The sequence below is a fragment of the Lonchura striata genome, chromosome 7, assembly GCF_050655825.1.
Source record: "Lonchura striata isolate lonStrDom1 chromosome 7, ASM5065582v1, whole genome shotgun sequence".
In the NCBI taxonomy this organism is placed as follows: Eukaryota; Metazoa; Chordata; class Aves; order Passeriformes; family Estrildidae; genus Lonchura; species Lonchura striata.
In genome coordinates, this window is record NC_140709.1 from 38428643 (window position 1) to 38454204 (window position 25562).

Genomic DNA, 25562 nt, shown 5'->3' on the forward strand with positions numbered 1-25562 from the left:
TGTCTGTTTTTTCAGCGCACTCGAGTGAAGGCTCCTTTCTCTTCCCATGGAATCCCAGAATGGGTGGGCTTGGAAGGGACCTCAAAGCCCATCTGCTCACACCCCCTGCCAAGGCCAGGGATGCCTTCCACTAGCCCAGGTTGTTCCAAGCTCTGTCCAGGCTGGCCTTGAACACTTCCAGGAATGGGGCAGCCACAGTTTTCTGGGCACCCTATGCCAGGGCGTCCCCACCCTCACAGGCAACAATTCCTTCCCAGTATCCCACCCATCCCTGCCCTCTGGCAATAGGAAGCCATTCCCTGTGTCCTGTCCCTCCATCCCTGGTCCCAGGTCCCTTTCCTGGAGCCCCTCGAGGCACTGCAAGGGCTCCAAGGTCTTCTCAGAGCATTCGCTCCTCCAGCTGAGCACCCCCAGCTCTCCCAGCCTGGCTCCAGCCCTCAGAGCACCTTCATGGCCTCTTCTGGACTTGCTCCAGCATCTCCGTGCCCATCCATTTCTTTAACCATCCTGTGCACTCCTTGCTTTAAAGCTGGCCAGGTGGAGCAGGCAGGAGCTGAGCCAGCAGCACTGAAGGCAAGTGGGGGCAGCTGGTGCACATCAGGATGGCCACATGACTGGCCAGACACTGGCCACCTGGCCACAGGTGTGATGGGGTGGGTCAGTGGTGCCCAGCGGGCAAAGGAGGTGCCCAGGCTGGTGCTGAGGAGGGCACAGCTCCAACTTGCATGGAAACCCTGAACCCAGTCTGGCAGCTGAAGCCACAAGAAACACAAGCTCGCAGCATGAAGGGATTGCTTTAAATCTGTATTAAATATTAGGAGCCCTGGGGTGGAGAGGGGCCTGTTGAGCCCGGGGTGGGGATTTCCCTGGCTGAAGCCGAAGCTGGGGCAGGTTCTCCTCTCTTCAGCCCTTCCCCTGCTTTGCTGCACATCTGTGGCAATCCCCGTGTCCCACGCTGCTCCTGCCACCTCTGCCCAGCACGGGCTGTGCTCGGGCAGGGGTGCTGGGCACTGCTCTGTCCCAGGGCAAAGCCACCCCACAGGGGTGGCAGACAGAGACCTTCCCCTGCCCACACACTGCTGACGGTGTCTTCGCAGTCCTGCCAGCACAGAGATGTCCCTGTTTTGGGATGTCTCGAGTCCCACTTTTGTCTGTTTGGAAACAACTGCCCCTCACGCTGGAACCCCAGGCTGGCTCCTTCAGTGTCACATCTAGCAGAATAAACATCAGAAAATTTTAAAATCCCTTTTAAATGGGAGTGGGGGGCCGGGGGTGGGGATTTGGATCCCTCACGCCCAGAGAATAAGCCCTTTCCTGCCAGCCCGTGTTTCCCGGCACATTTCCTTCCTCTGGTCTCTGTATTTGGTGTTCTGCTTTCCCCGGAGCAGTTTTTTTGGGGTGAGCGGAGGGAAGGGGTGGAGGTACCGGTGCAAATCCTGCGGTGGTTACGCCGCTCCCTCCAGCGCCCAGGGCAGCAGCGCACCCCGACCCCGGCAGCGGGCGCCGGGTGGGAGAAGGAGCAGAAAACTTCCCTTGTCCGAAATAACCCCGCGCCGAGGACGGCGATTAACACATTGCCAAACCGTGTCCCTCAGCCAGCGTCAGATAAAACGCGGGTCCCTTCTGACTCATGAAAATCCTGATTTGATGAGAGGGGACAGCGGGGAGGGGAGATGCCCCGGCTCGGTGCCCGCCGGGGCTCGCCTCTGACATCAGCACGGATCCGGCCATAAAAGCGGCCACCGGCGGGGACTCCGCTCGCACAGCCGCGCCGGGCTCAGCGGGACGGCAGCCGCCGCCTCTGCCCGCCCCGCCCCGGTAAGTGCGGCCCCGCCGCTCCTCTCTGCCTGCCGGGATGCTCTTCTGCTGGGTAACTCCCCAGCGCTGCTTTGCCTCCGTCTGTCTGTCTGTCCTCGCGTCTGTCCAGCCGGCTGGTGGGGATGGGGTGGGGGGGGGGGCGGTCCAAAAGTTGGTGGCCACAGCACACCTGAGCTCCCGGCAGCCCGGTGTGTCTCCTGCTCAGCACTTTTCCTTCGCGAAAGTCGCTGGAAATGGAGCAGCCGCCGCAGCCCCGCCGTGTCCTGCCTCGCCCGGCTCCTCCGCTTGGCTCCCCTCCCTGCTCCCTGCTTTGGGTGGCTGCAGAGACCCAGCCCAGCGCTCAGCCTGCCCCTGCTCAGCGCCTCAGTGCCGTGAAGTGTGGCACAGGGTGTTCCCAGGCTGTCATTTCAGCAGCCGCGGCCAGGGGTGGGTGCCAAGGGTGCAGAGGTGATCGTCCATGCATCCATTACCCATCCATCCATCCATCCATCCATCCATCCATCCATCCATCCATCCATCCATCCATCATCCATCCCCCATCCGTGGCTCTGCAGCAAGCCTTGCATTTCAGTGGTGGACTTGTTCCCTTGGGCTCTGGGGTGCAACAGGTTTATTGAGGGTCCCAGAGAAAATCAGGCCTGTCCTAAGGCACTAGACTAGGACCAAGAGCTATTTCAATGACCATGAAGTTTGCGCAGCTCATGTTTGAAGGTGGTATTTTCCCCAGAGGTGTCAGCCCCAGCAAACTCTGTTGCTGTCCCCAAGCCCTTTGCTGCTGGCCCAGGGACGCTGTGACGGGGACACACATCAACAGCCAAATCCCTTCTCCCCTGCAGTCACATCGGAGTCCTCAGCAGGGCTCAGGAGACTTCACAGCCGAGTCACAGCGGCCTGGAAGTGCTGGGGATGAAGCTGCGGGTCGCCTGCCTCCTGTGGCTGCTGCTCGTCTGCCTGACCCTGCCCGCCAGCCACGGCCGCGTCCGTGAGCGCTCCATGGAAATCAGGAGTAAGGAGAACATGAGTAAGGGACTCACCCCAGCCACCCCCTGCCTCCAGCCCCCTCTGCATCCCCAGGCTCAGCTGCACTTGGGGGGTGAGGAGCTGCTGGAGCACAGGTCCGCTTTCAAACAGCCTTTGCAGCAGCTTTTACCCTCCTCATCCCCTTTCCCTGCTCCCTGGTGCTCCCATCCCCTCCCTCGTGGGCGCAATGCCCCGTCCCCTTCCCGGCCACCCAACCCCCGACGGGCTCTCGGCTTTTCCCTCGCAGACCCGGACATCGACCCCTCGTGGTACACGGGCCGCGGGATCCGGCCGGTGGGGCGCTTCGGGAGGCGGCAAGCCCAGGGCGGGGGCGGCGGGCCCGGGCAGCGGGGCTGCGCCGCCCCCCGCCCGCCCCGGCTGCGGCTGAGCCCCTGAACTGGAGCTGGCAATAAAATCCCTTCTCCTCTCCCCCCGTGTCCCAGCCTCTCTGTTCCGATCCGCAGCGTGGTGCGACCCCCAAATCTGCATGGTCGCCATGGGTTTCTGTGTGACGGTGGGACTGCGCCTGTGGGACAGTGGGACAGCCCTTCCCTCTCACATTTATCCCCTCACACCCCAAGAAACACCCTAAAAATGATCTCAGAGGGACCCCTTTCCCAGGGGTCTCCCAGGGGTGTCCCCAACACCTTCATTTCCATGAGCTGGGGACAGAAACAGGCATGCCATTTCTGGGGAGCTGGGGTCAGAAACACCTGGGGAGATTGTGATGCTCTGTCCACCACACTGCCATGCTCCAAAACCTCAGAGATCACTGCCCTGCAGACAGGGTGAGTGCTGCTGCCTCTGGAGAGAGCACAGGTGGTTTTTTCTTCTCTTCCAGCCAAGGGGAGCTCCCACGGTGGGCTCAAAATTGTGTAAAGGAGAGGCCCAGCAAGGCACAGGGCACTGTGACACCACACGTTGGCTTTGGCCCCCTTCTGGCTCGGTGATTGCCCCCAAGGTTGAGCTGTGACCCCTGTAATGGGTGGATGGGGTGAGGGGAGCACTGGCTCTGGTCCCTGCCACCCCCAGGCTTCCTGTGGTTCCCTACAGTCTGACATGCAGGATAGGTGGGGAAAAAAATACACCTTTAAGGCAATATTCTCTTTATTTGCAGCCTGGGTGTAAAACCACCGGGATCTTTGCTTTGGGAAATTAAACCCTCCCTTTTCAGAGGGAAAGGGAGATGGAGGAGGTGACAGCTGGGGGTGGGGGCACGTCACCAGTCAGGGTTGGTGGCAGTGCTCCTGGCAGCTTGTGCTTTTCTCTGGAAATGGAAGATTGGAGGAAGAAATCCCTGTGCTTTACCTCCCAGCTGAAGATGGAGCTAAAGGGGTGAAGAGGCCCTGGGTACCCAGGATGGGCTCTGAACGGGCTGTGAGAGGGAGGGTGGCCAGGCTGAGCCGTCCCTGCAGCTCTGAGCCCCCCTGCTTTGTCACTGTCCCCAAAGGAGGTGGGGTCCAGCCCTGCTGAGTGCAGAGTGTCACATCCTCAGCTCCGGCAGCACCCCGTGCTCGTCCTGCTTGCCCTCAGGTCCACAGTCACCCTCCCACGTGGGGATGGCTTGGATGCCTTCTCTTTTTCCCTCCTCAGGAGTTCCTGGACTAGGAGGAAACACAAGGCAAAGAAGGGCTCCTTTCTCCTGCCAGTGGTTGGGATGCAATGGCCACCCCGTGTCCCACCCCAGGGCACCATCCCACAGCTCCCTGAACAGCTGAGCTGGGGACGCCGTTGCACTACCAGACTGGATACCAGTGCAAAATACAATTGTGGCTCTGGGAGAAGGCCTGGAAGCCCTGTCTGACACTGGAATATCTCGGGGTGGATCTGTCCATCCTTCTGCCTTGAGGGGTGGGGCAGGCTGGACTGGCTGGGAGGAACATCTCGGTGACAAGCAGGGCAATGAAGGGGCTGAACCTTTCAGGGGCTGGGCCATGGTTCACCTGGAGCCATCCCATGACTCACCTATGGCCATGAAGACATCATTTACTTGGTGGTTGGATTTTGCAGATGTCTCCATGAACAGGAGGCCTTTTGTTCGTGCAAAGTCTTTTCCCTCCTAAGAGAAACAAGCAGAGTTATTCCCCTGCCCGCTCTGGGGCTGCTCGTTCAGTTTTATGGTGGATTTCATGTACAGGGACTTCAGAGGTGTCTGAAAACCTCTTAAAAGGTTGAATTTCCTTGGAACTTTTTCTTGGATGTATCCCAGTGCTTTCTGTGTGGGGTGATGAGGGAAACCCAGGCACTCACCTCAGTGGTGACCTCTCGCTCAGCAGCAAGGTCAGTCTTGTTGCCCACCAGAGCAATCACAATTTCATCAGGAAGGAATTTCTTCTCCAGCTCCTCCAGCCACAGCTTTGCTCTGCTGAATGTTTGCTGGAGAGATGTAGACAAAACCACCCAGTGATCAGGTTTTGATTTAATCCCTTTGTCTCAGGCGAAGCCAGCTGGGTGGCACCAAACCAGAGAGGGTGGGGAGGTTCTGCTTGAGGGATAAATCACCCTTGAATGGGATTCATGGCAGCAGAAAACCACCCCTGAGTGGTGGCAGGTCCTGCCAGAGCCTTACCTTGTTAGCAATGTCATAAACGAGGAGGGCAGCGTGGGCATCCCGGTAGTAGAGGTGGCAGACACTCTGGTACTTCTCCTGGCCAGCCGTGTCCCAGATCTCAAACTTGACAGTGGCCTCCTCCAGGTTGAGTATCTGTGTGAAGAAGGAGCCTGCAGGCAAGATGCAGGGTGTGTGTTCACTTGGAGCAAGAGCAGGGAGCTCAGACCCCCTGCCCTGAGGCCAAACACATCCTGAAGGTCATTAATGATGCTCTAATGCACAGAATCCAGGGGGGACTTCTTGTGATCGCTGGCACTGGGCTGAGGTGGCCCTTCCTGGCAGCAGATCTGGGGGGATGACACCAGGTTTGATGCTGGATAACTCTGAGCTTTGCAGAATAGCCCCCAGAGACAGCTCCACCTTACTGGTGGGTCAGAGCTGTGAATGGGAATATCCATGGAAAGGGCTCCCACTGGAGGGGGGCCTCCATCCTTTCCTTCAGGGAGCAGATGTCTGGTCCACAAGCAGAGGGGCAAGAGGAGAAGCTCCACTTTGCTCTGCTCCACCAGCTGGCTCTTCAGTTGCAGGTGGGATCAAAGCCTCTGTACCTGCTGTGCCTTCTTAAGACAAAACCCAGGTGCATCTCATAAAATGAATATATGTAATGTCTAGGAGCTGCAGGACCTAGGCAGGGGGAATTGCCACTAGGTGATCTTTAATGCAAACCTTTCTAAGAGACCCTCCTGGGGTGCCTGAATAGCTGGGAAGGCAGCACAGCATGCAAGGAGCAGATAGGCTGCACAGTTTACTCATCATTCTGCTGCTCACCTGCCTCTACAAAGCAGCACAAAGCCAGACCTGTGCAATGTGGATGTGGCTTTGCTTGTGGCCTGGCGCTGGAAATGGGCTGGAAATGCAGAGATGTGAAAGGGGAGGTTCTGCCTTTTGGGCAAATCTGCACCATGCTCCAAAGTAGGTCTGTGCTACTGCAAGATGGACCAAGCAGCTGTCCTGCACCCCACCCTGCTGCAGGGAAATGCACCGGGCCTGGTCTCGTGTCCAGAGCCACCCAGCTGTTGGAGCCACTCACTCACATCCCACGGTTGGCAGCAGCTCCCTGAAGTCGTTCTTCACGTATCTGTAGGCCAGGCTTGACTTGCCCACGGACATGCTGCCCAGCAGGACCACCTTGTACATGTAGGAGGGACGAGGCCCCTCTGGGGAGATGCCCAGAGTCACTGTCTGTGCCATGCCCTGCAAGGAAACCAGCTCTGCTCAATGGGCATCTGCCAGTGAGCCCAGGATCAGCTGAGCCTCCTGCAGCAGCTGGGCAGGTGGGGCTTAACTCCAGAAGAGGCTGGAATAAAATCAAATTATTAATATCATAAGCTGCACATTTAATGCATCAAAGCATCTGCCACTGTCAGCTTTGACCAGGAGGTGGAGATGTTTAGGAAGGAACTCGATGCCAGAAGCTTCCTTGGATGTAGGGGAGGAGATAGGAGGAATTTCCCAGCAGAGGGAAATCCCTTCTGGCTGTGCCTTGCTCTCCAGGACACCTCCTTCCCCAGAGCCCCGGGGAAGAGCTTAGGCTGATGTCCCTCATTTATCCTGGCTAGGAGTTTCATCAGGAGAACCTCAGGAATGAGAGGCCTTGGCCCGAGCACCCCTGAGGAGCAGCAGCACATCAAGAAGGTGACAAATGCTCCTGCACCCTGGGTAAAGACCCCCAGGCAAACCAAGCCCCTGGAATGCCACCCCCATGTCACCCCAGAGTGTGACAGACCACCCTGCTGTGCCCAGGGATGGCAGGGAAACACAGACCCAGTAACAGGGATTGCCTCAAACCTGTCTGGAAGAGAGCTGCTGCAGAGCCTTGGCTGTACCCTGAGCAGTGGGACCTCCCGGGTGACACGCGTGTCCCCTCCTCCCAGCCCTGGGTCACAGAAGTGCCACTGCCCCGCTGCTGGGTGGGAACTGCCAGTGCAGGCAGCAAACAACACTTTGCCCTGCTCTGTCCTGGTTCCTCCTCACAGAGCTCCTCCTCCAAAAATACTCAGCTCATGTGGACAGTGATAGAGGAGAGAGGGAAGTTCACGGGGTGTTGGGCTGAGCAGGATGCCAGGGTGAGCTCTGCTGGAATGGGAGCCTTCCCTCCATGTGGAAGAAAGCCCTGGTGGGGCAGACAGCAGGGATCTGCAAGACTTCTGATGAAGAATTGGTGCAATTCCTACCTGGGCCTCGGGGCCGTGGCTGTGGAAGCAAGAAGTACCTTTACAAAGACACCTACAGCAGCAGCAGCAGCAGTGGAGCTCCCTGTCCCTGCAGCTCCCTTTCCTGACAAAAGCCCCTTGTTCCTGTGAGCTGCTCATCCCACGTGGCTCCTTTATTTTGCCTGTCCTCCCTCTGCAATCTGGCAGGCTCCAAACCTTTAGTTCTTCATTAAGGCTGTCATTAAGAGTGTTCCTTGGCTGAACCCAGGTCTGTATCTTTAGATCTAAGTAGTTTTTTGCTGGGTGAGACAGGCTTTAATCCCCTTAAAAAACACAAGTAACATCATCTCCCCCAGCTCATGCAGCCCTGTGATGAAGAGCAGAATCACAGTTTGTGCAGAACAGCTAGTTACTCATATTTTTCAAGCAGGAAAAAGATAAGCCCTGTGGCACAGCATGAATGTCCTTCTTAGGGTATTGATCACATACATGAGGCTCTTTGTAGGCTGGGAACAAAACTGCCATCCATTCTGGGAAGTTATTGTCAGTGATAAGCCATAAAACTCTCTAAGGAAACAGGAAGCTGCTTGAAAACTACCCAAGGTTGTCTATACTAAACACAGTTCCTCATAATTTCCCTCTGCTGCTCTCTGTCCAACCTGAGAAAGATGGGTTGATGCTGGAACAAAACTCACTTGAGATTTACTGCAATGCGTTTTGCCAAAGTTCACTTGAAACAATTTTCTTCCCCATGTTAAGAGGCAGAGGGTGAGGCTCCCTTCCCACCTGAGGAGGATGGCAAGGGAGCAAAACAAGTGACTTTGTTCTGATTCAGTGGAAAATGGGATTTAAGGGGAAATGGTGGGGCCTTTGTCTTCTTTTTTTGTTGGAAAAGGAGAGTACAGAGTAAAACCCTGCACTTGCTGGATAAGGGACTATGGGAAAAGCATCCAGATATCTACTGTCATCAATTTGGAGAGCAACAGCTGAGGTGGTGCAGGAGTCTCCTTGTGCCAAGAGGACATGCTGAGGGTCAGGGAAAGCTCAACCCCCTCAGATCCAGTGTAGTCAGAGAAAATAAACCAATTTATCTGCAATCAGGTGTAAACACCCTGCTGGTGGATTTAGTCTTCAGGTACAGCTTGATATTTTCAGGCAGTCGTGTCTAGCAGCAAATATTAGGGGCAGGCTTGCTTGATCCTACACTTGTCTTGAAGGTGAGTTCCCAAACAGCCACAACACCAATCATTTCTCACTTCCTAGAGGAGGATTAAACATTGCTGCACCCAGGGAATTGTGTTCAGCATCTTTAACCTGGGCAGGAGGGATTCTGGCGTATTTGTTGTCAGGGGATAAGACTTTTATTTCCATAGGAAAGCAGTAATAAAAGAAAAGTCATGCATGCCTTTGGGGATCGAGTCACTGAGAAGTCTTATTTAAAAGTCTGTTTAGTTTCCTGGCAAATTAATTTTCTTTAAATGTAATGATGTCTTACTGGTGTCTAAGATTTTCTAGGTCCTAATACCATTAAAGCCATTTGCTCAGTTTCTGCAAAGGGGTGCAAGAGTGAACCAGAACAAAAATTACTAAGCACTTCAGAAAAATTACAGGACTTCAACAGTTAATTGTGTAAGTCTGCAGTATTTAACCCTGCAGGTTTCAGACACAATATTTCAGGTTCTTTCAGATTTAGATACTTAACTTTCTCCCCCCTCCCCCCCCCCCCCCCCACACACACAAGATAGTTGTCATGCACCTACCTCCCCAGTAAATTTCTAGCATTCAGCTCAAAGCTCTGCTCTGCTTATGGGAGCCTCCTCCTTACCTGCTTAAGCTCTGGCTTAAATAAGAAAGTGTCCACTCAGAAAGTTCACTGAAGCCAGGGTTACCAGGGGATAGAAAAAAATCCCAACTGCAAAGACATAAAGTGTAAATATTAGATTTACACAGTGATGGTATCTCAGAAGAAGCAGCTCCCTCAAAGCGAAGTTGGAAGGGAATGAGGATCTCTAACCCCGCGGGGAAGTAAGGCTGCAATAAACGGGACCGCCCTGGGCTGCGGGAGAGACCCAGAGCTCTGCTGACACCTTCCCAACAGCTCTGGGAGGATGGGGTAGGGCAGAGGCCTTCCTAAAGCCTCTTTCCTTGGGCAGGAGTCACCGAGGACCGTGCCACCCTTCGTGCCTCGGACGCGAGGCTGCTCCGTGAGGATGAGAGGATGAGAGGCTCTCCAGAGCTCGCCTGGGAAAGGCGCCTTGGAGGGGGCGGCTCGGGGCTGGGGCTGCCCGCTGGGGAATTCCTGCGCGGAGGATGCCTCCACCTTCCCGAATCCTTGTGTCCTGCGGAGGATGCCTCCACCTTCCCGAATCCTTGTGTCCTGCGGAGGATGCCTCCACCTTCCCGAATCCTTGTGTCCTGCGGAGGATGCCTTCTCCTTCCCGAATCCTTGTGTCCTGCGGAGGATGCCTCCACCTTCCCGAGTCCTTGTGTCCTGCGGAGGATGCCTTCTCCTTCCCGAATCCTTGTGTCCTGCGGAGGATGCCTCCACCTTCCCGAATCCTTGTGTCCTGCGGAGGATGCCTTCTCCTTCCCGAATCCTTGTGTCCTGCGGAGGATGCCTCCACCTTCCCGAGTCCTTGTGTCCTGCGGAGGATGCCTCCGCCTTCCCAAGCCTCGCCGTCCCGCCAGGGCCGGGTCCGTGTGTCAGGGCTGGCAGGCTGGCCGCCCCATCCCTGGGGCCGAGCCTCTCCGTGCCGGGAGCAGCTGAAAGCGAAAGCGCCGGCTCCGGGAGCGGTGTCAAAGGTGAGAGAGGCAGCCCGAGCTCAGTGAACCTTAGACCTGGCACCAGGGCGAAGCTCTGGCGGCCAGGCAAGACGGCGAGAGGCTGTTGTGTTGTCACCGTGGCCATGGCCCCGCACCCTCCATCCCTGCCTCCGTCCTTCCCTCCCCACTCCCCACGCTGGGCTTTGGCGGTGGTGGCGGTGGATGGACGCACGGACGGACAGACAGACGGATGAATGGGTGGGCGGGACTTTGTCCATGTCTTGGGATCCAAGAGCATCCCAGCTGCCAAGGAAATGGGGGTAAAACCCCCTCGGGCCCCCCAAGGTTTGAGGATTAGGGAGGGCTGGGTGTGGCTGCAGTCATGGCACACACGGGATCTGTGCTCTCTGGATTTTTATAACATGGCAATTTCTGCTGCTGAACGTTAGACCTGGCTTTGGTCTCGTGCCAGGTACGGGCTCAGATATCCTGGGCTTGGGATTGCAAAGGGGATGTGCTTTGTGGGAGAAGATGTGCCCACTTGTCTGGTAAAATGCTTGGGCTGCTCCTGAGTTTGGGAGATACAAAGTGAGCAAAAACTGAGCGTTTTACTGCCTGTTAATTAAGGTAATAGATGGTTACCCCAGGCCCCTGGGGCTCAGTGTTTTGCAGAAGGCTGCTCTTGTTCAGTATCTTGAGAGAGAAATCACAGCATGCTATACTGCATTGGGATAATGGGTCTGGAGTGAGAATGGGGAGATCTGATATTTAGACATCTGAATGACAATAATTCTGTGTTTCTGTCACTCCTCTTGTCATAGTGTCTTTCCTTCAAGCAAGATATCTGGAAGTGAAACAGACATAACAAAATCTAGTCCTAATGGTTATAGGGAACAGGATGAAAAGCAGAAGTCCTACAAGAAAGCTTAAAAACAATATCATGCTAGTACTGAAATGAAAAATGTGTCTTGTGACTTCCAAGGCCTAAGCACTGTGGTTCAATTACTTCCCATTTCAGTGATGAAAAGCCATGTACAGTTTCATTTCCCAGGTCCTTCCCATCAGCTCTGCAGAGGCTCGCACTGGATTTGGGGATCCTTTGAACACAGTTCCTAACAACTCTATGAATAAGTACAGTTTTTCCAGCCCAGAAACAGTTCAATGTGCTCCCACCCCTTTCTTATAACTTGTTTCCCAAAGGAACTGACTTAAAGCTTTTTATTTTTTGTTTTTTTTTTTTTTTTTTTTTTTATTTATTTATTTTATTTCTAGGGCTTTGGATTAGTCAGTCCTTCAGTGTGAGTCTCTGTGACCCTGTGCAAAGTTGCACTGGTACAACAAGGGGGAAGGAAGATGTTTCAGGATTTTGGAAGCGCTGAATGTGGATATCTTGAGATGGGGTTGCTGCAACAGGAATCCTTGCCCACATCAATGATTTTACCCACTGGTTTGGACCTACAGGCTCTGGTAGCATCATGCACCTACACTATGCATCTAATTTTTAGTAGGAAAAAAAGGCTGGGAGGTTTTGAAGCTTTATGAATGGATGGCTTTGTCAGGACTAGGAGAAACTTCATTCCCAGTTTGTGCTGCTCTGTTATTTTCATACCAGCCTCCTCTGCCCCAGCAGATGTCACATCTCAGAGGCCTTTGTGAAGGGCTTTTATAAAAGAAGGTGGTGGGGATAAGTGCCATGGCCTGGCTGGAGGCCTGCAGAGCCCAGGGGAAGCTGTCCCTTGTGTGGGATGGGACAGCCTCCCCTGGAAGGCTCCTCTGAGCTCCTGCTGAGCCAGACCCACTAGAGGGCACAGCTCATCTGCCTTTTCCGACAGCGAGGATGCTGCTGCCCAGTCTCATGTCTGACCCGGCCAGCCAAACAGGCACCAGTCCAGGAGCAATGCACTGAGGTCTCCTGCCAGAAATGTGGATGGACAGCCAAGCTTTTCTTGCTCTTTGCTCTCCAAACAACTGGAATGTGAACATCTCTGATAAGCACTGTTGCAGTGCCAGAGAGCCAGTGGTTGTTCTGTCTGCTTGCCTGCTTCTTCTGAGGGAAAATATGCAGGATGCTGAGGATCAGACCCTTTCAGTGGTGAGTGGTTTGCAAATAGAGACTGTGGCTGCATTGGTACTGGAAGAGTAGAGCACCTGGAGAATCCTGCACAAACTTGGGGATACACCTTGCTGTGCTTGTGCAGTGAAGGGATCCTCTCTGGAAATAAATTTTACTGGTAAAAACTGGACATGGGTTGTTTTTCTGAGGTTTAGGGACTGCATTTCATTTTAGAGCCGCCTGATGTAATTGTGTCATGAGAATTTGGAGGATGGGTCTGGCCACAGGAGTGGTGTGGATCAAATACACCTTGTAGACCTCTCCCCACTGTTCCACCTCAGCCTTTTTATTTGATTTTTAACTGTGAAGAAAAAGCTGACATGGAAGTGGTGCACAAGAATTCCAGAGGAGGTCAAAATAAAACTTCTAGGCTAAGCACTCAAGAGTAATTCCAATAATCTTGTATTTCTGGCTCTGCCTGCTGCGTAACTTTGAACAGGACACCTCTCCTTCCTCCTTTTTCTGAGTTAAAGGAGGCACAAGCACACAGATCTTTGTGGGACAGTTTAGAAACTCCTGGAGGGTTCTTTTTCAGTGGTTGTGTAGCACTTGGTTCTCCCTGACTGGGACTGCTTGAGGAAGCATCGATATGGACACTGTAAATCCTCCCTTGCTTAAGGAAGAGCTGTTGTGTGGAAAAGGCAGCAGAGTCTGGCAATAAAGGCACAGCCCTGAGCTGAATACAGAGGCTGAAACCTCAGCTTTGCCACTTGTTAGCTGTCTGCCTGTGAGAAGAGCTCTTTTTTCTCTTCTGACTTGTTTCACCCCTTCTCCTTGGGCTCATCCACACGGATTCCATGTGGTCCCTGGTGTGCCCTGTGCAAGCAGCCCAGCTCAGGAGGTCGGATCACTAGCAAAGTTCCCATGCTGTTGAAATGAGGCTTAGACTTTGTACTGCTCTGGAATTGTCCTCATCTTTAGCATTTTTGGTCCTCTGAGGTCCCTAAACACCACAAAATTGTTCCTGATTGGTCAGTTTGTATCCAAAACACTCTTATTTCTTAATTTTTCAAGAACAAACACCTGAAACCATGGTCAGCAAAATAAATTCAAAATAATTGATGCATCCAGAGGTCACAGCAAACTATCTTCTCAAAACTGTGTGCCATACCTACGCTGTTAAACGTGCCATCCCTTGTTTGTGTGGTGGTTTTCATACACAACATGGCTAAGGAGTTAAATTACAGAATGGAAATACTTGACATGTCCTGGTCTTTGCTGTTTCTCCTTTTCTGTGTGTGATGAAGTAATGAAAACCCAGGGTATTCCACTGATGATCATACAGGCAAGGTCTGTCACCACTGCCATGCAGCATTAGAAGATCTTTTTGTTTTGAGGGGAGCAAGGGTTGTGCCTTTGCTAATGAAAAAAAAGGAAAAAAAAAAAAAAAGATTGAGGTCCTCACTGTTACAGTGATAAAAAGTTAAGGCCTATTTTAAGGATTGGTGGAGCTGTCATGGTGAACAGATCATTTACACTGGCTCAAAACTGTGAGCCTGCCCTGGACTGCTTCAGGCCTCTAAAATGCTTGTCTTCCTGTATTAATTATTAACGTTGCTAAAACACTCCAGAGATTGGCTTGGAAACATTAAACAAACTTAATATTAATAGCTCCCAGATGATAAGTGATGGTGAACATTAGCATGTGTTAAATACCGAGGAGGGAAAATAACTACTGACTACAATAAACATTTGAAGTCTGGTGGCATTAAATTACAAAAGGAATACAAGTGTGAACCACAAGAAAGGCTTTCCTACAGCATTAGCACCTGAAGAGACAGGTGAGATTGTTTTCGCCTCTGAAATTACACTTGACAGGTCACAATAAATAGCCTTGAGGTCGGTGCTGAGGTTCTTACCTGATGTCTAATAAGCAAAGTGCAGCTTGGGTGAAAAGTAAATGTAAGTGGCTTGCTCAAGTAAAGTTGCCTACATTGAACAGTTTGCTTATCTCAAACTTCACATTCTCATTTCTCAGCAGACCTTGGCCAGGAGGATCCCCCTCCAGGAGTCAGCCCATCTTGCCAGAAGAGCTGCCAGGCAGAGACCTTTGGCTCCAGGAAGCCCCTGAGGGCCATGGAAACAGAGGAAATGGTTCTGTGAAACAAGAGACATCGTTATCTGACAAGGTGCAGGTTTGGCAGCATTTTACATCATTAAAGCATTTAAACACTCTCTTCCACGTGCAGCATCTGGTGCCTACCCTGAGCCCCATGTGCTGCTTTTTACCAGTGGGGATGTCACATCTGGGACAGACCTTGACCTCTGAGGAAAACTTGGTGGAACTGGCCAGCTGGCTTCAGCTTTTAGTGTGAGACTAATCACACATGTTCCCTTTGGAAACCAAGCTTAAAATGGCTGTAGGTGGTACCTTTCCAAGCAAAGGGCTAAAGAGGAGCTCCTTCACAGCCAAAAGTTGCTCAATAATCTCCCCCAGAAGCGGTTCATCTCTCTGTGTTTGCGAGGCAGCTGTATCAAATGCAACTGAAAATGTTTTGCCTCTGCATGGAAAGAGAAATATTTAAGCAATGCTGTCTCGCACAGACTTGAAAAGCTCATGTGGGTGTGAATATGAGCTTAGTTTCCCTGAAGTCCCCACCCAGCTTTGGGGATGCCTAGCCCAGAAAACTTCTCAGGGCATTTTATGACAGATTTTGCCTCTCCATGGCAGCCAGGCCTGTGGCCACAGCACAGTTTTGCTTTTTCAGGTCACATCTAAATGTTTGGCTGGTTTTCAGTTGGTTTTTGCTCTCAGGCACTGTGTGTTACAGGCATGGTCTGTATAGGCACAAGAATAGAAATTATTTCATCAGTTTGAGCCTGAGTAACCTCGTTAAAGGCCAGATGCTGCTGGAAGAGCTGTAAAGCAGTCATCTTGGGCAGAGGTGAAATGAGTCATCTGTTGCCAATAAACTTGGAAGGAACAGAGGTGCCTGGGGGGGGAACGACACCATTATCTGCTGTTACCTCGAGCAACTCCTTTTGTAATTGAAAAAGGTATTAAAAATTATTTTGGGAATTTCTAATTAGTTGAGCTGAGCCACTGATGTGCTCTGGCTGTTTCAGAAACTTGACCTAGTAACTTCTCCAAAAGAGGCCACGCAGAGAAGAGTCTTTCCTGCCTTTCCCCTCTGCCACCACAGCTCCAAGGTCAGAGAGGATGAAAACCTCTGCAGAAATTGTGGTTGAGCAACAAAGGCGGTGCCTGTCAGCCCTTGGGGAGGTGCCTCCTCCTAACAGTGCCCAGACATCCATGGCTTAAGGCTGGAAACCCTGCAATATATTGGGTAGCTGTCCTTAGGGAAAGGCACAGATAGGAAAGGCAGGAGGAAGGAAAAGAAGAGACTTGGTGGCAGAGACCATTTACTCCTGTTTTTGACATATTTTTCCAGTATGATCCTTGACAATTTGTTCATCTGGCTGTGGAAATTGGTAGTTTCTAGATGCAAAATATGTTGCTCTCTGTCCAGTTTGGGGTATTCTGTGGTTTATTTGCCTATTGATTTATTTATTTACTGTTTCTACAGCAGCTGAAACAAAAGGGTTCTGCAGCAACTCATTGTGTTTGGAGGGGGGAAAAATTATTCTTCTAATTGTTGCTACAATGGGAGGGAAAACGAAAAACTGCAGATTTTGACAATGTTGCCTGACTGTTTTGGCTTTTTGTTGATGGAGAGGAGAGAAGCTGATTCCTTCTGGGAAGGACCAGAGGGGTTTTAGTGCCTCGATAATTAGCACTGAGGAAAAGCTCACAGGAAAATGGCAGAGCACAATACCTGCTGCAGGGCTGAGATGGATGAACTGGGTTGGGATTCCCCATGAGGCACTGGGCAGGTGAGTCAGCCCCATATGCCATTCATCAGTCACTCTGCATGGAAACCCAGGAATGCTATGGATGCCAGAAAAATGTGTTATGATTTAGAATCAGATGCATCAGCTCTATCACACTTATCATCACAGATGTTTTGTCTCCGTTTCCTCTAATGTTTTGTTACCAGTATCATGTTTCACTTCCCAGTTTAGGCGAAGTTCTTTATTTCAGGAAACTATAATGACCTGCCTTCCTGCCCTGCTGGTGATTATCCCAGCTGGAATGTGAAATCCTTTAGCACCAGCATGGCATTAGGAAAGCCAGGAATTGTTAGCTACCATGGCTGGTTCGTTGCTGTTCTGTGTGGGTGGGGGACTGGAGAGGTGACAGGAGGTGGGGTAGGGATGCACAGCTTCTTCTGTGCATGTGTGTCACTCTGATTCTTAAGATTTTCTAAAGCCTTCTGAGTTTACATTCTGTTGGAGAACTTTCCCACACAATTTCTATAAACAACATATTGTTTTGCATTCTTTTATGAGGGTAAAGAAACTTAATGTACTAGTGGTTTGTCCAATGTCTTTGGAGAGGTGGCCCATTCACTCTCCAATCCAATGTCACCTTTGGGAAAGTATAAAAGTTAGAGTCAGAGAAAAAACTTTCTTCTTTACCTTGCAAATAGCAGGTGGCTCGCGTCATGCTTTCACGTGTCCTATAGCGAGACATGTTCTCTTCTGTCTGATGTCAAGTGGTTGGAACCATTCCCTGAGAACAGGCCTGGCCATTTTTCACTTTGCTATAGAATAGGTGAGTGGAAAATACCTCTTCCCTGACAAGAATGAGAGATGGTTTGAAGCAGAGCACAGCTTTCTGCGCTTGAGAAGAGGGATGGTTTGCCTCTGGTTTGTGCCTTGGATGAATCTGGGTAGATTTCCATGGGGACAGTAAACAGCACCTCCTTCCTCTTCCGCTCCAGCTGAGGGAGTTTTCGCTGTGATGTGGTTTCCCAAAAGCTCTTCCAAAAGCATGTTCATATGGCATTTTACAGCACAATATGACTAATTAGTGCAAGCACTTGGTCTTTTGCAAACAATTGGTTGTTTTTAGGCCATGTGCTGTGGCTATGTTTTAGCCCGTTCCAAAACAACTGGCGTTTCAGAAAATCTGGAGGGCCTGGTTGGAAAATGTGGCTCAGCTTAATGCTGCAACATTTGGGATGGGAGTGGATGAGGCCACACAGCATGGAGCATGAAAAACAGAGGGAAACTTGTATCAAGGCCATGTGATTCCTCACTCCCGTGTCTCCGGGCTGTCAGTGGGGTGAGGACACCGGCACCACGGCAGCAGGAATGCTTTGATATATTAATCCCAAAGTGATGCAGGGTTAGTTCCTCAGCTGCTCCAGCTGATGTAATGCATTGTTTGCACCAAAGCCAGCCCGATTTTGTCTGGCTGAAGGATTTACTAGTTCAGACTATGTTTTTGGACAGATGTAGAAGTTGTATTCCCAAATTAAATATGTACATTGATCTCTCGCCTGCATTCCACCTGGAGTGCAGGCTGAGGGGATGCGAGGCATCCCACAACCTGGAATAGGTTTTAGACCCACAGCACTTGAGGTAGGGAACAAGGGGTGTTTTTAGACTAGGTGGAAGAGACCAGGATGTCTTTTCTTCTGAAAATAGCACAGGGCTCTCTTAGAATGCTTAGAATGTAGCTTTTTTTTTGCACATCAAGAGGGGAAGCCACAGGAGAAGCAGCTAAATTTGGAGCTCAGCAGTGCTGTGGCAAGCTGGGAATAGCAGATAGGAGCAGAGAGAGCAAACAGCAGACCATGACCATCCTGCTTTGGGTGACAGCCTGGGATGGTTTTGGCTCCCCACAACCCCAGCTGCTGTGGAGCTGGCTTCACTTTGCTCTGCTGAAACACTGAGCCATGCCATGTCTGCTGCTAATTAGATTAGGTCCACAGAGGCTGTCTTGAGCAGGTTCCCATTTTTGCCTGAGATGGGCTGCTCTCAGTGAGCTCAGCCACGGCTGGCACATAGCAGATGAGCTCCCTGCCTGGCATAGTCACACAGAGCCTGCACATGCTGGTCTGGGTGAAGGCTGGCTGGTGCCCTCCAAGCAGGAGCATCGATGGGACAAGAACAGCCTCTCTGGGGTCACTGAGTGTCAGCTGGGATGGACACCCATGTCTCAGATTTCCTGGCAGGGTGAAAAGCCTGCAGTGTTTGGAACAGTGCTTGCTAGGGCAGACGGACCCTCAGGGTAGTGCTTACCACAGACTTGACATACCCACTCACAAGCTTTTTTGGGGTGCATGTTCAGAAATTTGGCAAGAAATCTCTGCTATCCACTAGAATTATACATTTTCTGTTTAGCTGTTTGCTTTTGTGCTGACTTGGCTTTAAGCTTTACATAGCGTCATCCCCATCCCACTTATCTCCGAAGGACTTCATAGAAGAGAGATGCACTGTGAACACACAAGCCAACTCCTCCTCATCTCAGTAAAGTCCTCCTGCTGCTTATCCTAGGAGCTTTTTTCTCCACAGCTATTCAAGTTTGATTTATTTTTAATATGAAAAAGCAGGCTTGTGGCACCATTTTAGGTAAAGTCTTGCAATGATTGTGCAATGACCCTTTATTGAAGTGCTCTCAAATGCAGTGTTTTGGTGTTTCTGTTGTGATGGTGGCACGCAACCAACCCATAGGCAGTTTGTGATCCCAGCATTTCCTCCTTTTCCCATATTAACAATTGGTGAGATCATGAATTTAGCCTCTGGCATGGTATTGGCTGTCTGCTTGATTTCACTCTACTTGTTTCTCAAGTCCTTAACCTGTTGTATGACTTTACCCTTCTTTTTTGGTGACACTTCAACTCTGTGTCATTGGTTTATTTCATTAGTGCTGTCCTGCTTGTGCCAGGGTACACAAGAAAATACTAAATGAAATCACTTTTTCAAAGGTTAACCCCGAGGTTAACCTTTGAAAAATTCACTCCAAGGGAAGATTCTTCCTCAACCCTAAAAGTGATCCAATGCTGAGACCTCGAGCTCCCCAAAGTGGCATCTTTAGTGACCTGTGAAAAATTCACAAATGGAAAACTATCTCTCATGGCATGCTAAGGTGATTAAAGAGGCCAATAACTCATTAAGGGGTTTTGGCAAGATGAAGTCAACCAATAAGCTTTTTTCAGAAAAAACCCACATCATGCTGTTGGTAAAAGCAATCAAGGGCTGCTGCTGTTGTGGGATTTTTTTTTCTCCCATCCTCCTAAAGCTTGGCTTGGAAGCCCACAATATTCTCCCTGGCCAACCCAAGCCCATGGATCTCTTTTTTGGACCAGCTGGGAAGACACTAATCAGTTCTGGCTTTGCTGTGTGACTACAAACTCCAGGCTAGACATGACAAAGCTAAGCAAGGCTCCCAAAGGACCAGAGCTCTGCTGATGCAAATAATGACCCTGCTGACTTGAAGAGATGGAATAACAGTAAGGAATTTCATCCAGGCAAAGTACACATGGACACCACCAGTCCCCTCATCCCTGTCTTGACACTGCTCAGATGTGGCAACACACCTGAAAGATTTTCCCAGGAGGTCTGATTTGCTGGGGAGGATCACCTTGGTTGCACAAGTGTTTTTTTTTTTCATTTTCCTGCAGAATTTCTGTGCCAGCACATACTTGTCTGTGATGTAATTTTTTTCCATTAATAAATTCTGTAGAGCCTGCAGGATACCACTGCTGTTATGTTTGCAAAATATCGCAATGCTAATGGAGCCCTGCTCATCTCATGTATCCTGACAATCTCAAATTTTGGCCTCCTCAGTTGGATTTTCCAAGGTTTTTAAAGCATTCCACTCTCCTTGGACAAATGGACAACTTGTTAAAGCTGCCAGGCTTAATTTCTGATTTGGCAGATGTCATGACCTTACAGTGGAGTGGAGAGGTGCCCTTGTGCTTTCTTTTCACACACTCAGCCACTGGATTCCCCCATTCCAAGGCTTGCCTCTAATATAAATGTAATCACATTTTCCTTTCCAGGACACAAAAACATCCATTTCATTATGTAAAAGAGGTTCCTCAAGTACACCACCACCAGTTTGAACAGCTGATTGCTTGTTCTGATTCTCAACAGTGGGGTTTTACAAGAGGGTTTGGTTTAAGAGCAGCACAGAGGGAAAATTGTATCTTTTAGGGTGTGCTCTGCACAAAGCAGCCTCCTTGGACACAGGATACTGGAGAATGAGGGATGTATTATTCACTTAATAATAGAGCCCTTTAAAACTGGCATGGGATACTCAGTGTTGTCCGACTATCATTCATCACAGTCATGACTTCCAGACAAAACTAGCCTCGCCCTTGTGTTGCTTGTTAAAATAAGTGTTTTATTTTCAGTGTTTCATTTGCACTCACTGCTCTTCACAGTGCAGCCAAAACCAACGTGGTTTGCACCATTATTTCAAATTTATCTGGACAAATTATCTATGTATAGTATTTTTATAACAAGATGGCTTATTTTGTCTATATTTAAAAAAAAAACTTACTGTGTGTGTCTGGAATGCAGGGAAAGAGAAGGATTTCTTACACTGCAGAGTGCATTCAGTGAGTGATTTGAAATCTCACTGCAGTCACCCACCAGCGTGTTCTCTTCCAGTTTCTCTGCTTTAATCTTTTAATTCTTCCTTCCCTCCTCCATCTTTCTTTTCCCCTTGCCCTGTACTTCCTTTGTCTATTTCTTCCTTTCTACCCTGCTCTATTTCTTTCTTCTCCCCCTTTCCCATCTTTCCACTGGATTTCTTTTTTTCCTCTCTGTTTCTTTCCTCTCTCTTTCTCCCAGACATTTCTTTAATCCTTCCCTTGTATTTCTCTTCCCCTCTCCTCCCCCTTTGCCCCCCGAGATTTCTATTTCCCCTCTATTTTTCCTCCCCTTCCCTTTGTCACCTCAATAGCCAGTTTTTGGACAAAAAAACCTGCCTAGCCCAAGGCTCTGCAAGGCTTTCAGCCAGGCAGGCAGACAGCACTGATGCAAATCCTACTGCACCCCTGAACGGGGAAATTCCTTGCATGGATACCGTGATGCAGCTGCACAGGTGGCCAAAATCTCTGGGTAACAGGGACCTAAAAATAAGGCACTGCCCCGCCTCTCTAGCCAGAATTCCTCAAAGGGCAGGGGCAAATGCAAGGATAAGGGCTCAGGGAATGAGTTATGTAGAGCCTGAAAGGGTGGTAGTGCTAAGCCAGGGCTTGGGGAGGTGAAGAAGGGAAGCCTGAGGGATATCTAGGAAAACCAGACCCAGTGAGCTTTGCCTCCAGGGTGAGAGCTCAGTTGAAAGCCCTTGTGCTGCCTTGCGAAGCAAAAAGCAAGTCCTTTTTAATCCACTTGTGTGGGGTCAGAGTAAACCTGACACCAAATCTGAGGGTGTGATGCGTTCTGCTGCCCAAGCAAGGTGGGGGACTCATCCATCTGCTTCTGCTGACAAAATAATAATTTGATTCTTGCAAAGATAAATAGTCCCAGGTACAAGGAGCACCATCGATGCAGTATATTACCCAGTCAGTCTGAGGATGATTCAAATCTCAGGTGTTGTACATGAAAACTGACAAGAAATACTGAGTGGGCAAGTGTTGCTTATTATTTCAATCAAGTTTAAATCAATGGTAAAATTAAATCATAAAGATTAAATGCAGCTTTCTGGTCAGAAGGGAGTGGGTGGGATTTGTAGCCTCTTTCCCCGTCTATGTAATAATGTGAGCTTAGCCTCTTTAATTCATATTTAGGGAACTAGCGTGAAAATTGAGGTGCAAGGGCTGTGACAGGAATCCCAGAAAATACATGTACCTTGTCAATGTGAATTAATTAAGCACTGATGTACTTGAAACTAAAATTAATCACGTCCACTTACACTTAGTAGGAAAATTCATTGTTGGAGAGACCCCACAGGGCTATGAAGCTGTGTAAGGTGTCAGGCACAAGGAGTCTTTGTTTCTGTCCTGCTCCCCCTCTATTTGGGGGGGAGGAACCCCCCAGCTTTACAACTGGCAAGGTTTTGATGCCCATTTCCATGATTTCTGGTAAATTTACTGCATGCGGATCTGGGCTCCTCAGGACAAGAGAGGCAGAGCTCCTGGAGGGGGTCCAGCAGAGGCTGGAGGTGATGAAGGGATTGGAGCATCTCTGAGGAGGAAAGGCTGAGGGAGCTGGGGTTCCTCAAGAGGAGTCACAGCTGAGGGGACCTCTGTAATGTGTGTAAATATCCAAAGGGTGGATATTTCTATATCTGGATATTCCAGAGCATGGGCCAGGCTCTGCTCCACGAGGCCCAGCAGTGGGACACGAGGAACAGGCAGATGCTGATGCCCAGGAGTTCCACCTGAGCAGGAGGCAGAAATTCTTCCCTGGGCAGTGACCAAGCAGTGGACAGTGTCCAGGGAGGCCTTGGAGTCTCCCTCACTGGGGATATTCCAGAGCCATCCAGACACAATCCTGTGCCCTGTGCTCTGGGATGACCCGGCTGGAACAGGGAGGTTGGACCAGATGACCCTTTGTGGTCACATCCAACTTGACCCATTCTGGGATTCTGTCATTTCCCACAGCTTGGCAGGCAGCCCAAGGGCCCCAGTGGGAAGGGGGTTGGTCCACAGTGGGGCTGGGGGAGTAGGAAGGGAACCCCACACATCCCGATTTTGGGTGGTGAGGAGAGTGAGCAGGGACCATCCCACAAACACATTCACATTGATTTTGCATAGCGAGGACAGCGAGCAGGGTCCCTTAACCCCCCCCCCCCCCCAATTCAGGCGGTCAGAGCAGAGACCCCCAAACACACTCCAATTTTGGGTGGTGATGGGAGTGAGGAGGAATCCCACAGACACCCCAATTTTGGGTGGTGATGGGAGTGAGGAGGAATCCCACAGACACCCCAATTTTGGGTGGTGATAGCAGCGAGCACGGGCCCACACACCATATCGGGCGCTGAGGGCAGCGGGCGGGGAGCCCCGAACACAGCCGGGCTCGGTGCGAGGTCCGCGGGCGGGGGGCCCGAACACAGCCGGGCTCGGTGCGAGGGCAGGGGGCAAAGAGCCCCGAACACAGCCCGGGCTCGGTGTCAGGGCAGCGGGCGGGGGGCCCGAGCACAGCCGGGCTCGGTGTCAGGGCAGCGGGCGGGGAGCCCGAACACAGCCGGGCTCGGTGCGAGGTCCGCGGGCGGGGGGCCCGAACACAGCCGGGCTCGGTGCGAGGGCAGGGGGCAAAGAGCCCCGAACACAGCCCGGGCTCGGTGTCAGGGCAGCGGGCGGGGGGCCCGAGCACAGCCGGGCTCGGTGCGGGGTCCGCGGGCGGGCACCCCCAGCCCGGGTTCGGGCTGGCGTGAGGCGGCCCGTCCCCTCAGGGCGGGGGGCGGCGGCGCATGCGCGGGGCGGGGGGCGGTAACGGCCGCGCCGCGGAGGCGGCGGAGGGAGCGGGAGGGTCGCTCGGGGCCGGCGGGCAGCGGGTCCGGGTTCGGCTGCGCTCCGGGCCAGGCCGGGACCGCCTCGCCATGGGGACGCCGGGCGCCGGACGCAAGCGGCTACCGAACCGGGAGCGCCTGACGGCGGAGGACGATGCGCTCAACCAGATCGCCCGCGAGGTGAGCGGCGGGAGGCGGCATCCCCCTTCTGCCTTCTCCATCCTCCTCCCCTCGCCTTCCCTCCCGGGCTCCCCCGAGCGCCGCGCAGGCGCCCCCGGCACCGCGGCGGCTCAAGGGCGAGCTGGCAGCCCCGCTTCACCCCGCCTGTGCCCCCATGCCCGGGCGAGCTGGAAACCCCGCTTCACCCCGCCTGTGCCCCCATGCCCGGGCGAGCTGGAAACCCCGCTTCACCCCGCCTGTGCCCCCATGCCCGGGCGAGCTGGCAGCCCCGCTTCACCCCGCCCGTGCCCCCATCCCCGGGCGAGCTGGCAGCCCCGCTTCACCCCGCCCGTGCCCCCATCCCCGGGCGAGCTGGCAGCCCTGCTTCACCCCGCCCGTGCCCCCATCCCCGGGCGAGCTGGCAGCCCCGCTTCACCCCGCCTGTACCCCCATGCCCGGGCGAGCTGGCAGCCCCGCTTCACCCCGCCCGTGCCCCCTGCCCGGGCTCCGCTCCGGCCGCCCGTGAGGGACGGGCGTGCGCTACCGGGGCCGCCCCGCTCCAGCCCCTCGGCTGGATGTCCATCGCCACTGCTGCTGAGAGCCGCTGCGACTGGTGTTAACCACTGAAAATAGGCCGCTCGGGTGTGGTATGGATAGGTATAAATCATAGAATCACAGCGTGGTTTGGGTTGGAAGGGATCCCAAAGAGCATCTCGTTCCAAGCTCCCTGCAGTGAAACACCTTCCACTGGAGCAGGTTGCTCCGAGCCACATCCAGGCTGGCCTGGAACGCTTCCGGGGATGAGAGTGAAAAATTAAAACCAGAATACTGCAAGGTGGTGCTGGGTGTGGGCATAAGTGACCCCTCTAACTTGGAAACGGATTTTTATATTGCTGCCCACCAGATGCTGCATTGTGCTCAATGTGACTTTAACCTTCTAAACCAGCTGATTGCTGATGCTTCCTGCCTCCTTATTCTTATGCACACTTAAATTGGTTCAGTGGTAACGAAGATAATGTGAATTCGGTTTTTTATGTTTACTAAATCTGACAAAGTCTCTTCTCCATCCTTGCTGTGGCCATCCTCCAATGGGGAAAGGGGGATAAGCAGCCCTGAGGTTCTTCTCCAGTAGGAAACCTACGAGAAAGATGGCAAGGAATATCCTGGAGTTTACAGGAGCACGTAGGACAGGACAAGGGGGAATGGATTCAGACTGAAAAAGACCAGGGTTAGATGGGATATTAGGGAGAAATTCTTCTTCCCTGTGAGGGTGGGGAGGCCCTGGCACAGGTTGCCCCGAGAAGCTGTGGCTGCCCCATCCCTGGCAGTGTCCAAGGTCAGGTTGGATGGAGCTCTGAGGAACCTGGTCTGGTGGAAGGTGTCCCTGCCCATGGCACAGGGTTGATCTGAGGTCCCTTCCAACCCAAACCATTTTGTGATTCAGTGTCTGAACTGCTCCAGTGCTGCTGCTGAAAGTGGCTGTCCTCTTCCCCTAGCATGGGTTATGTGTGTCAGCCCACCTGGTGCTGGTGTGACCTCAAGATGGGTTACAAGATAAATTACTCTTCTGGAAGAGTTTTAGGTCTCTCTTGGTTTCCTTTCCTGATCTAGGGCTGCGGCAGGATCAGATGAATGCTAATGTATGGCTTATTTTTTGGTGGCACTGGCTGG

General features: G+C 52.0%; 3 protein-coding genes across 36 annotated transcripts in view; 2 read left to right on the forward strand and 1 right to left on the reverse strand.

Annotated features, from left to right (window-relative positions):
• The first annotated feature begins 1402 nt into the window (after positions 1–1402).
• On the forward strand, positions 1403–3361 carry PRLH (prolactin releasing hormone). 3 transcript variants are annotated; one of them, XM_077785230.2, is made up of 3 exons: positions 1403–1818; positions 2655–2824; positions 3086–3361. In XM_077785230.2, exons 2-3 carry the CDS (start codon positions 2725–2727, stop codon positions 3232–3234), a joined length of 249 nt encoding a protein of 82 aa, XP_077641356.1. In that variant the 5' UTR covers positions 1403–1818; positions 2655–2724; the 3' UTR covers positions 3235–3361. The 3 variants fall into 3 exon arrangements, with proteins under 3 accessions (XP_077641356.1, XP_085441717.1, XP_085441716.1); XM_085585591.1 differs by having other exon boundaries at positions 1684–1818; positions 2655–2839; XM_085585590.1 differs by having other exon boundaries at positions 1684–1818; positions 2655–3361.
• A 570-nt stretch (positions 3362–3931) lies between these two features.
• On the reverse strand, positions 3932–10042 carry RAB17 (RAB17, member RAS oncogene family). 4 transcript variants are annotated; one of them, XM_077784832.2, is made up of 7 exons: positions 9923–10042; positions 9428–9514; positions 6484–6643; positions 5408–5559; positions 5089–5214; positions 4804–4897; positions 3932–4442 (listed from the first exon to the last, which is right to left on the reverse strand). In XM_077784832.2, exons 3-7 carry the CDS (start codon positions 6638–6640, stop codon positions 4330–4332), a joined length of 642 nt encoding a protein of 213 aa, XP_077640958.1. In that variant the 5' UTR covers positions 6641–6643; positions 9428–9514; positions 9923–10042; the 3' UTR covers positions 3932–4329. The 4 variants fall into 4 exon arrangements, with proteins under 4 accessions (XP_077640958.1, XP_085441714.1, XP_085441713.1 ...); XM_085585589.1 differs by having other exon boundaries at positions 4176–4437; XM_085585588.1 differs by lacking the exons at positions 9428–9514; positions 9923–10042 and adding an exon at positions 7238–7376.
• A 13698-nt stretch (positions 10043–23740) lies between these two features.
• LRRFIP1 (LRR binding FLII interacting protein 1) overlaps positions 23741–25562 on the forward strand; it is a 102526-nt gene continuing 100704 nt past the window's right edge. For all 29 annotated transcript variants that reach the window (XM_085585572.1, XM_085585575.1, XM_085585576.1 and 26 more), the window contains exon 1: positions 23741–23912. In XM_085585572.1, the coding sequence (XP_085441698.1) occupies positions 23823–23912 (90 nt within the window). In that variant the 5' untranslated portion in view covers positions 23741–23822. The remainder of the gene's footprint in view (positions 23913–25562) is intronic.